At 39.1% G+C, this 12,339-nt stretch overlaps 1 protein-coding gene and 1 long non-coding RNA gene across 3 annotated transcripts in view; one reads left to right on the forward strand and one right to left on the reverse strand.

Annotated features, from left to right (window-relative positions):
• The first annotated feature begins 323 nt into the window (after nt 1–323).
• On the forward strand, nt 324–6,232 carry LOC129348058 (uncharacterized). Its single transcript, XR_008600475.1, has 2 exons — nt 324–916; nt 5,362–6,232. It is a non-coding gene; the product is annotated as an uncharacterized LOC129348058 (long non-coding RNA).
• Nucleotides 6,233–8,570: 2,338 nt separating this feature from the next.
• adgrg2a (adhesion G protein-coupled receptor G2a) overlaps nt 8,571–12,339 on the reverse strand; it is a 39,144-nt gene continuing 35,375 nt past the window's right edge. For both annotated transcript variants that reach the window (XM_055007351.1, XM_055007350.1), the window contains 4 exons: nt 11,789–12,075; nt 11,579–11,680; nt 10,568–10,687; nt 8,571–10,483 (listed from right to left, as the gene is read on the reverse strand). In XM_055007351.1, the coding sequence (XP_054863326.1) occupies nt 10,383–10,483; nt 10,568–10,687; nt 11,579–11,680; nt 11,789–12,075 (610 nt within the window). In that variant the 3' untranslated portion in view covers nt 8,571–10,382. The remainder of the gene's footprint in view (nt 10,484–10,567; nt 10,688–11,578; nt 11,681–11,788; nt 12,076–12,339) is intronic.

Raw genomic sequence — 12,339 nt, forward strand, 5'->3', positions numbered from 1 at the left:
TAGTGCAGTATATTGTCAAAATAGTATGTTATTCAAGAAAACATCAGAGTATAATATGTCATCTAAAAAATGCCATAGAATAATAATTTCATTGCACAAGTAAAAGTATAGTAACTTTTAAAACTGTTCGAATTCTATGTTGCTAAAAAAACAAAAAAAAAAAAAAACAAAAAAAGTCACAGTAATATGTCAATTAAAAAAGCCTCTAGTATAGCATGTCGCCCAACAAACATCATAGTATAGCATGTCACTCTAAAAACATCACAGTATAGCCTTTAGTCCACAGCTGTCAGTAGGTGAGGAGCAACACAAAAACAGTCCAAACGCTGGTTTCCAGAGGGTTTGACGAGTATTTATTTGAAAGAGTAAGTTTACAACAACACAACATGTGAGGGGGTTAAAAACAAATGGGTGTTAGTAAAATAAAAATAAATAAACAGAACTAAAGTGAACTTCATGTTGACATTGATGGGCATTCCAACCAGGAACAAAGTAAAAGATAATCAATATGAAAAAAACTCTTCCTGTTCACCTCTTAAAACCCAAAAACACACCGCAGTAGCACCCTAAACTAAAACTACCAATGAGTTCCCTGTTTTCCTTTGTGAACTATTCAAAGGTCCCTCTCTATCTCCCCACACATCCACCAACCACTGGAACACATCTCCAAAGTTCTGCTGGACCAGCTCAGCTTCCCCTCAGAAGAAGTGCTGCCACCTGCCAGATGAAGGAGCCTTTTGAGAGGAAGCTGGCATCGTGATTGGACTGTACTTTGGTCTGTTCCAATCCAGCTTCAGCTCCAGAGACGGCAGGCGGGACGAGTCAACGGAGGCCTGGTGGACGAAGGCATGCAGCTGAGTACAATCCAGAAAACAACAGAGGAGGAGTGCAGGGCCAGAACAACCAGAGTAGCATGGTATGTCTCTTAGAAAACATCATAGTATAGCCTTTGGTATGAAAAAACACCATCATATACATCGTATATTGTACAAATAACAAGTCAAAGGAAAGAGACATAAATTATTAGGGCGGCTGTGGCTCAGGTGGTAGAGCGGGTCGTTCAATGATCGAAGGGTCGGCGGTTCGATTCCCACGTTGTCCTAGTTGCTGTTGTGTGTTGTCCTTGAGCAAGACACTTTACCCACCTTGCTTCCAGTGCAACTACTCACACTGGTGTATGAATGTTGGTGGTGGTCGGAGGGGCTGTAGACACAGATTGTGGCAGCCATGCTTCTGTCAGTCTGCCCCAGGGCAGCTGTGGCTACAAATGTAGTTTACCACCACCAGAGTGAGAATGTGTGATACAAAAACGTATCAACAAAGTTTTCTGTTAGAGTTTGTGTTCTTCTAAGTTTAACTCCAAGATTTTAAATACTTTCATTTACTGCAAATGAATATCTTCTCCAAATGTCTCACTAATAATCATTATCAGCCTTAAAAACCCACAAAACACCCCTCTATACTGGACCACACTTAGTACAGTCCGGTTCCCCCTTCTATAAATCTGCTTGGAATCTTCCACTTCCTGTTTGTCAAAGTGACCTTCTACCTGGACAGGTTTTGTTGGAGCTCATGCAACAAACATTTTGGGTAAGTGCACTTTAATATGGATGGATGACACTGAATTAGAGTCTGTTTTAATGACTGAGTTAAGATGTGTAGCTCTGTCATTAAATAGGAAATTATTTCTCAGAATTCACAGAGGAAAGTCTGAAATGTTTGCTAGGTTAGCGTCCCACATGTTCTTTGGCTCAGCTAAAGCTAACTCTCTCCAACTTCTGGATCTCTTGAGTTGCTTGTTGTTAAAATATCTTGCTAGAGGTGCTGAAGCTCAGAAAGTCTGAGATGTTTGTTCAAAATAAGCTCATTTTCAAGTCTTATCTGAACTGTCCTCTTTTGTTTGAACTTTCCCTAAACTTAGGAGTTAATGACAGAGCAGCACATCCAGACTCAGTCTCATTTATGTAGAGATTAAACTTCAGTGTCATTCATTGATGTTAAAGTGCAGTTTTTCAAATGTTTGTTGCACATGCTCCCGACCAAACCAGTCCAGGTGGAAGACGATGTGAAGAGAAAGCTCCAGAGGATGAATATCACACATTTACGTTGGAAATAAATGTCCTTTCATTAGACATTGTCATGCAAAAGTTGGATTTCCCTTTAATGATGTTCAAATCTTTGTTGAGTGTTTTGTTGATGTTGGTTTCTAAATGTTTTCTGACACTCTGCCCCAAAGATTAAAACCTTCTACAGCTCACAAGCTGCAACAATTCACACATTATCAACTATCTTTCTGACTAAACTAAGATAAAAAGTGAAAAACTGCCTGATTCCTGCATCATGAATGTAAATCTTGTTGGTTTTTATGGCAGTAAACTGAATATATTTGGGTTTGACATTTTATAAACCAAAACAAGAAATGAATTACTGGAGAAAACGACAGATTAATACACAAAGAAAATGTGTTTTCCAACATGTATGGCTGAATTACTCCAACATTACAAGATACATACAATTTTAATTCAATTTTATTTATATAATGCCAATTACAGGTCAAATTGTCTCAAGATGCTTTATTTTTTATATTTTTTTGTCATATTTAAAATATGACAAAGTAAGAAATTTAAACCTCTTGACTAATCCAATTTGTTATTTAGTTTTTAAGAGACTAATTGACAATTCAAACTTTCTCCACTCAAACTAATAAGCATGAGGTCAAATAGAAGGAGGAGTTTTAAATACTGCAGTCCCACGATGACAAGAATAAAGTTTCTCAACAAAAACTAAATCTGCTGGTGGATTCCATTAAAGTCCTAATAAATGATAATAAAGTGTGATACTAAAGGTTTGTGGTGCTAAAAATGTCCAAGTAAAGATATGAAATTGAACATGTGGATGGAGGTTGATAAAAGTTGACCTTCTTTCATTTCTCTGGAACCGACTCCATGGATTTTATGGATGGTGGTTAAAGACCTGATCTTCTAGTGGTCTTCCTTCTAGTCGCTGTAAAAAGTCAGTCCATCCTGGCCGACTTCAACACCTCTTCATGACAACTTGTTCTGCCTCCAACCTGGTGGAAACTCCAGAAACTCGGGAAAACCTGTCGAGACTCGAAGAACTCGTGGAGACTCGAAGAACTTGTGGGGCGGGGGAAGGTGTGGTGGGCGGTGTGGGGAGGTGGGGGAGTAGAGGGGGGAGGCCGCCACCCACCTCCCCACCTACTCTCCGCCCAGACTCCACCCAGACTCCGCCTTGGCCCTGCCCATGTGGTCACTTCAGGAACTACGATGCCAAAGGGACGACGAATTTATTTCTTTGTATCTGATCTGTAGCTCAGTGAGTTAAGGATTTGCCTATGGAGCTGCAGGTCGCTGGTTCAAGACCAGACACTTCTTAAATTTTCTCAAAATCCTGACAAAGACAAAGAAAGAAAACTGCCGGTGGCAGGTCTCGAACCTGCGACCTACCGCTTGGTAGTCCTCTTCTTATCCTCCTGAGCTACTTGCTCAGATACTAATTCTTCTTTTTTTTGCGCATTTGTCATCTATTTTTGTCATTTTCGAGTGTTTTTTTTTACTTGAGTCTCGACTTGACCGTTTTTCTCAGGAGGCTGGGCTTCGGCCTTTGTGCTGGAGGGTGGAACCCTCACTTCCAAGACTTTCCAAAGCCTCCACACCTCCCGAGTCCTCAGGACCTGAGCTTTCACACAGTCTGAGGGCTGAAATTTTCTAAGTCTCACAGTAGTTCTCTGTTAGATTGAACCTTCAGACAGTCCAAGGACTGATATCTTCTAAGTTCCTGAGTAGTTCTCTGTTAGTTTGAACCTTCAGACAGTCTGAGGACTGAAGTTTTGAAAGTTTCTCAGTACTTCTCTGTTAGTTTGAACTTTCTGGTTAACAGAAGCCTTAAAACTTGTGACCATGAGTCTTGATTTCACATTTAGACCATCCATCTGAGTTCTTCTCAGACCTTCACCTGTGGGTTTTTTAGAAATCCTCAACAAACTTTGATTCTCTTCACTGAACAGTAAAGTTTGTGGAGATCAGAAGGTAACATTAGTTTGATCGATGCCTTCAACTACTAATAGACTTTATCTGGAAAGCAGTTTTCTGAAATGAGTTCTTAGTAAATCTGTCCACAATCAAACCAAGAACATAGAAAGAGGAAATGTTTGAAGAAACAACTTGATGTTTTTGTGTCAGACTAGAAAACACTTTAAGACCTTGATCTGTTTTTGCTCTTTTTCATCGTTTTATTGTCTCTTCTGTTTAATTTGATCTTCTAAAGTCTAACTGGTGTCTTTTCAAATGTTTTGTCTTTAGTTTGATTCTTCTTAAATGTTTAGTTTTGCTCTTTCCTTACCTTTTACTCTTTTCTAATGCCTGATTTGATTTCCAAATGTTTTGTCTTTTTAATGTTTGTTGTTTTTTCAAATGTTTTATCAGCTTGTTTGAAAAATGTCCTTTTCTTTCCCAATGTTTAATTTTTAGATTAAATCTTTAAGGTTTTTCTTTTTAAATGTTTTACCACCTTTTAATGTTTAATTTTCTTTTTAAATGCTTCATTTTATTCTCTGTTAAATTCCTGTTTAAAGTTTTATTGTCTTTAAGATTTAATTTTCTAATTAAACATTAAATTTTTTAATTAAATGTTTTGTCTTTTTAAAGGTTTAATAATCTAATTAAATGTTTTGTATTTTTTAAATGTTTAATTATCTAAAATATTTCATCTTTAATGTTTAATATTTTTGTTTAAAACATTTTGTTTATTTTCATAATTACATGTTTTGTATCTTCTGTTTAATTATCTAATTAAATATTTTGTCTAATATCATTTAATTGTATTTAATGTTTAATTTTCTTTTTAAAAGTTTTATTGTATTAAATGCTTTTTTCCTTTAATTGCTTTTTTAATGTAGTTTATTTCTTTAATCTTTTTTTCTGTCAAGATTTTAACCCCAACCTTAAAAATTAAACAAACCCTTAAATCACAATGAAAATACTTCTGTTGTCACAATCATGAGTTAGTCAATTATTCACTTTATCAATTCAACTTTATTTGTTTAGCACCTTTCACACAGATGACAAAACTAAACAAGCAAAGAGAAAAAAAAATGCTAAAACTATAATTTAAACTCAAAAACATATTAAAAAAAAAAAAAAAAAAAAAGATTTAACATGGTAATAAAATGTGTTGTGTCCAGGGGATGGAGGGAGTTTATTGAAGTCTTCTTGGGCTCACATGGGAAATCATTTAAAATATAAACTTGATATTCACTCTAAGGAAACTGCAGAATGACAGAAGAACCAACAATATCTCCTGTTTTCTCCTTTAATGAGTCGACTCTTCTTGTGCTTTCAGACCAAAGAACTACAGACTCTTCACAACCTGCTCAAACTCTTGGTACAGGACCTCACCACACGGGTCAAGAAGGTTTCCGTCTCATTTCTACTCTGAAGCTCACCTTCTCCTGCTCAAACTGCTGACAAATGTTTCTGCTGCTCTAAAGTCTGCTCTCCAGAACTTCCTAAAAACTCTCAAAGTCTCTTCTGCTGCAGGTTGCTTTGTAGAACTGTTCCAGAAAACCTCACTAAACCACATGGAGGGGCCTCAAGATAGTCGTCCAAATGAAACCATACAAAAACCAAACTAGCACAACCCAAACGCTAAAGTCTCCTGCAGCCTACCAGAGAACCTCTGAGAACAGAGAATCAGGACAGGAACTCTTACCTTCTGGACAACCAACGTTGCTTCACCAACAAGAATACAGAATGTGTCTGACCAAAAACCTCTACAGACTCACTACAGCCAAAATAAAGACACAACTCAGCTGCAGCAAATCCACTAATCACTGCACACATTAGCACCATGTGCTAACTGTGGCTAAAGAACCACATTTACCAAGACAACTATCCAGTACAAAGCCCTAAAACACACCAAGAAACACATTAAAGATGATTTTACTGCTGGAAGCTGCAAGCCAACGCCTAAAGAACAAACTAAAGCAATGGAACCAAACCCAGTTCACTGGTGAAGAGAAGCAGAGGAAATGTTTGTCTGCAGCTAAATAAAGCAGGAAGACACTGAGCTGCTCAGGTGTTCCTGATAACACCAAGCAGCCACCTGGACAGCCAATAGGAACACAGCTTCCTGGAAGTCCAGAGGGCTGGGTTAGTGAAGGAAATTTAGTTTAAAGTTGAAGCAGAAAGTTAATAAAGAAAGTTGAAAACCACCTTCTGATACCTGAAATCTCTGAGTTTTCACACAAAGAACACCTGAACATGTCAAACTGGTTTCATAGTAGAACCATCATTGTAAAAACGTCATAGTATGGTGTGTTGCTCAAAAAACATTAGGACCTGGCTGTCAGGGGACAAACATGTAAGAAACATGAGAACAGAGAGAACCCAACCAGTAGGTCACAGTTTATCATCCCCCAGTCATCTCCTGAAGTCCATATGGTGAGAGACATCAGTATCTGGTTGTTCATTTACCAGAGGATGCTTATAATCATGCTGATGTGGTCTGTACTCTACAGTATTTTAGTGACTCAGTAAATGCCTAAGTTGTTTTGTTTTTAAATGCTTTTTAGTTTTTAAATAAACATTTAATAGCCTATATGTAATCAATAAATGGCCTTTGCCGATCTTAAGAAAAAATCATTCAGAACTCTATGTTAACAGTACTAAATAAATCAATAAATGCATGCATACACACAAAAATAAGTTAATACATTAACTGTGTTAAGATTTAGATTTTTAAAAAAGTAGTTTGAATGAACAGGGTCTGTCTGCAATTTACAAAACCGCTGCAACAGTAAAGAGAGACAAATATTCAATAACTTCACTCTTATACATTGTAGTGTCACTAAAATCACTGCAGCCTTCAACTGGCTCCTGTTGACAAAGTGTTTGAACAGAAATGTAAATGCTGTAATTTGATTCTTTTAATGAACCATGTAACTTGAATGGATGTGATGCTGGTGTGACCACAGTGCACACGTCTGATGTTGCTCACAGTGGTCCAAGGGACGCTCAGGGAGTTTGTGTGTTTGCTCACACTCAGACTGAAAAATTACAGGGAACACTATCTCACAATGATACGGAAATCTTGGTTTGTCTGTCTTCTAACAGCATTTCTCAAAAGTGGATTAACGTATTTGGATGAAATTTTCAGAGAAGGTCAGAAATGAAACAAGGACCAAGTGATTGGATTTTAGCAGTGATGCAGTTTATAGTCTGGATCCATGGATTTGTTTAAGATTTCTGTATCATTGCCAGATAGCAGCACGGTGTCACTGTAACCATGACAACATGTGAACACTACATCAGCTGTCTGCTGATGAACACATGATTGTGATCCTACTACAAATCTACCACTGCAGACTTATCAGGACTTATCCATCAGAAATGATACAAGGAACAATTGATTAAATTGTGGGGGTGTTTCTGATTCCCATCAATTCCTGCCGCCCGCTACATATTTAGGTTGTGCGATTCGGAATCTGTACATAATGTATACATACATAACACACGTCTGTGCTCAGCGCAAGGTAATTCTGTTTGTGGGTACATCTATATTACATGGACACATTCTATGTTGCTGTGATTTCTGATCATCAATAACTAATCAACAAATGCATCATTTCTTTTAAAAAAGAAAGAGAAAAAAAGGCTGAATTTCTGGCAATGCCACATGAGGGAATGAACAGCCTTGGTGGAGTACTGTGCTCTCTGAGTGCTTTTCTAGTTTTAAAAATGCTTTGATTGGATGTTTTCAAGCTCAAAAGTATGTTGTGCATTTTGTAGAAATCACAAAGTTATGGGAAAATGCTAATTTGTCACGTGTAATGTTTGGAACATCTTGAGGAAGAATTGAGAGTTAAACACAGTGTTAGTAAGGTGTTCCTAATAAAGTGAACTGCAGTATACCTTCTGTTTTTTCTTGTGCCACTGAAATGTAGCAGTAATTTGACTTATTAGGAATTAGGCAGGGTGCATAAGGGGACTGTCAGCATCACAGATATAGAACATTGTATTAATACAGCTCCTATCAGAAATTATGTACCAATTTCTGTAGTGGACTCAGTTCTAAATCATGCTATTTAAAAGTCATTATTTAAACGGCGCCAAGCGTTTGAGTTGTTAAGCGGGACCCCTAACAGAACATCGAGGTTAAATACCGATTATTACTTCAAACACTGGCTGGCAGGAATGAAGAGGAATGATGTGAATCGTGTTCATCCCTGGAACATCTGCGCCTCCAACCCTTCATTATTCACACAGCACCAGCCTCTTATGGGTTCACACTGGAGGTCGAGCTGATGTGAGATTTGAACTCATGTAAAACTTTTAATAGCTAACTGCTGTCAACCTCTGGGGCCGACCTTGACAGGCTGCCATTGAACCAGCGCTGGGCGGACGTGAGGCTTTCTGCTGAAGGTTACGCAACGAGGTGACGAGCAGCGGAGCGTAATTGCAGATTTTTCCCTCCCCCGTGGTTGAAAGGGTTTGATTGAAGATGTGAAGATGTCATGCAGATTTGAAAGTGACACACAAAAAAGACAGGTAGTGAGTTGAAATTTTATTATCTTCTCTTTCATGCTCTCGCACAAGGACATTTAGCAAGAATCTGTCCTCATTAAAAAAGGCAGGAGATCAATTTTAAATTAAGCTGTGCTCCATTTCGCCACATGACCAGACTTCATGTCAGTTTATCATAAAAAAACAAAAACTCTGATGTCCTCTAAGCCTCACACATAAACACTGGATAAAAACAGCATCTCACATTAAAAGGAGAACTGAACCTTTAAATACTCTCACAGATGCATATAAATTAGTGATGAATGATCTTAGTGTGTTTGTGTGAGTAAAAAGTTGAGTATATCTGCGCATTTAGTGCAGGATTGTAAAAACACTGGAAATATCTTCATTTTTTCCTTGTACAGTGGAAGAAAAAAGTTTTCAGACACCCCATGCATTGATGAAAAATCGCATTAAAAATTACTCTTTGGGCTTCAAGTGCATTTTCTTTTAGTACAATCACAACCAAAATACAAAACAAATCCTTAAAAAGCCATTAAAAACTTAAAATTGGTTGGTTCCATAAAAATACATGAGACATTTTGCGTGTTGGGTCATTATGGTACCAGTGATCCACTAATGAATTTCGTGCAATTTTTGCTGCTGTGCTTCATGTCTATAGAAAGCCAGCACATTTGAAAATTCTTCAGAGACAAAAACAAGCAACCTAACGGAGGAAACATGCATGAAGATACAGATTCTCAGCCAGGAAACGTACAGCTGCTGCCAGATAACCAGGAAGTGCAGATGCAGTCCTTCAGCTGTTGGATTCACTCTGAAGAAATACAGATCAACCAACAGCTTGGAAGACAAAGCAAGATCTGGGCGTCCAAGGGTTTCTTCAGCAAGAAATAACTGCATTATGATCTGCAAGTGCAGGGAAACCGCTGAATGACATCACAGGAGCTTCAGCAGCAGTGGTCAAACCAAACTGGTGTCCAGTGTTCCACCTGCACTGTACATGTCCGACTTTTAGATCATGGCTGAAGGTCCTACTAGGCTGTCAAGAAGCCCCTGATCAATAAGAGACAGAGGTTAGTCCACAAGCACACAAGAACTGGACAGCCAGGAACTGGAAGAAGATTCTGTGGTCAGATGAGTCCAGTTTCCAGGTTTATCTTCCTGCTGCTAATGTGAGTGTATGCAGAAGGCCAGGAGAAGTATTATCTCCAGCATGGACAGTACCTACTGACAAGCATGGTGGAGGCAGTATCATGGTTTGGTGATGCATGAGTGCTGCTGGTGTTGGTCAAATATTTTATGATAGTATTTGAGATTGTGTAAAATTTTAAGGGTGTCCGAAAACTTTTTTCCACCACTGCATGTTAAAAAATATATCTAAAGGCAGCAAAAAAGCCTTATAATCTATAGAGTGCTGTCTGTTCTAGGCTACTAATAAATGCGGTTTTCTCTCGATAGCAGAGTAAAAATAATGTTATATTTAGTTGCAGTAGTAGCTTTGAAACAAGCTTTAAAGTCTGCAGAAACGCTGAGTTACACAGTGAAATGATTACATTTTTCAGTCAGAAACACTCTTCACTCTGCTAATAAGTCTCCTTCATGATTCCTACTGTCAGTGTAGAAATTATATCAAGTCACACTGACTTCAGTCTAGATGCTCCTTGACTTCCTGTCTTGACTTTTGTCCTTCACTGCACCTTTAAAACCTTCATCTTGTGTAACACTACAGATTTCTTGGGCGCCTCCACTCCTGCGATTAGTTTCTCTGTTTACTCCATCTGCAGGAGATCACTGATCTCCGTCCGGCTCTCTCCGAGTAGATAATTACTGTAATCACACTCAGGCCTCGCCTTGCACTGACAGATTTCGCCTGTGAATCTCGTTGAGGACGACATCGCTGTAGGAGCCATCAGATATTCCGCTGTCTGCAAACACAGAACCTGAAGGGGGTTGAAAACAGAAAGCATGGAATGGAATTCTTTCTGTGTCACATGAAGGTGGTGATCAGATACGGTGAAACATACCGCTGCTGTTGGTGGCATTGCTGATGATGGAGGAGCTCCGAGAGGTGAAGTTGAGAGCCGAGGTGGTTGCTGTGGTGACCGACAGAGTCCTGTTGTTGGCGGTGGCGGTTCGACTCCATTCTGCAGGATGTGTGATTGCACATGAACCAAGCTTACAGTGTTCTGGAATGGGTTTTTGCAATTTGCCAGGTTTATTAGTAGGTTAACATGTCTTGTGTGTTTTATTCAGGAGAAGTCTGACTGAGACACAGCTGATGATGAGACTGCAGGCAGGAAGATAAAGAACCTGGGAGCCAATCACAAGGACTAGCGCCATAGCAGGACTACAGAATTAAATAATCATTAATCACAATCATGATTTTAGCTTCTAACCACTATATGAAAACGAGTGACTGCGGCCTTTAAAATTGAAAAATCTGCTCCATTCTTAGAAGTGATATATAGGCCATGATAACCTCACAAGACCAAGGAATTTGGTGCAATTTCAGTGCATCAACTGTCCAGCCTCAGGGCATGGTGGGAAACGCCTGGATCTCACCTGAATTAACAGCTAACTGGTTTAAAAGTGGGCTCGACAATATGACACTGACTAGAGATTGACTAGACAGCATGAGAGAGGTTTTGAGTCAGATTTCAAGAACTGAATGTACTTTAGAGTGCAAAGATTGCAGTATTTTTCAATTAGAGAGACTTACTATGTTAATCTCATATGACAGAATGCATTAGGTAAATCATAGTTCTAGTCTGTATGAACGATGGAATATTCACTTATATAGTATGTAGCAGTAATGATGAAACCCTCAGAAAGTCTAAAAATATGCCCATCATCTCCATACGTTCAGATCTCAGTATGTTATGACTTCAACAATGAGTACATATTATGGGATAAATAGGGACAATCAAGGCTCCTAAATCACCTACTTTTCCAACTGTTGCCGCTGTTGGAGCCAAATCAGAAGGCCAAACTACAAACACATTTTCAGAGGTGTAGAACGCATTTTAGTAACCCACCTGAGTTTTCAGCCAGTTTCAGTTTTCCACAGCAAAGATATGTTCTCCATTGCCGGCGGACATTTTCCTTCACAGCACAGTGGAAAACGAAGACAAACAGACCTGCATGGGACAAATTAAACAGTAAGTAAGCAGCTTCTGGTTACAAAAAGTACCTTCTATTAGGTGGGCATCTTATTTTGAAATTCTCCCCAGTGTATTCATGCACACCTTGCAGAGAGTTGAATATGGAGAAGAGGTAAACGAAGGGTAAGTAGAGGGGCCCCCAGGCGAACAGAGCGAAGCCCCAGGTGAGGCCGAGTAAGATGACGAGGCCGGCGATCCTGCGGATGTCGTTCACCCCGCCTCGGCTGGGGGACTGGTTCTGAGGGTTCTGCTTCTTGATCCGATGCAGCTGGACCATGACGACGACGAAGACCAGCAGGCACAGCGTGAAGATCAGCAGGAAGTAGGCCACCACGCCAACGTAGAAGGCGATGTCGTTACGCAGCCAGCAGCTAGAAGGCAACACAAAAAGTAACAGAAGCTAAAATATCCCAAAGAATGTTGAGTTAAAAAGATTTAAAACTACCCAAGACGAGGTTTTTGCTGCAGATGTCCCCATATAGGTGTTTTTACAATGCCTAATAGGATGTTTTAGGTTACGTTTCTTGCAGTTCAGGTAGGTAACCTGGGTGTTTCTGCATATTTTTAGGCTGTAGGTCAGGAGTATCAAACAAGCGGGACGACTTTGTAAAGTGTAAAAATTACAGAGAAGACAT

The sequence above is a fragment of the Amphiprion ocellaris genome, chromosome 22 (genome assembly GCF_022539595.1).
Source record: "Amphiprion ocellaris isolate individual 3 ecotype Okinawa chromosome 22, ASM2253959v1, whole genome shotgun sequence".
Classification (NCBI taxonomy): Eukaryota; Metazoa; Chordata; class Actinopteri; family Pomacentridae; genus Amphiprion; species Amphiprion ocellaris.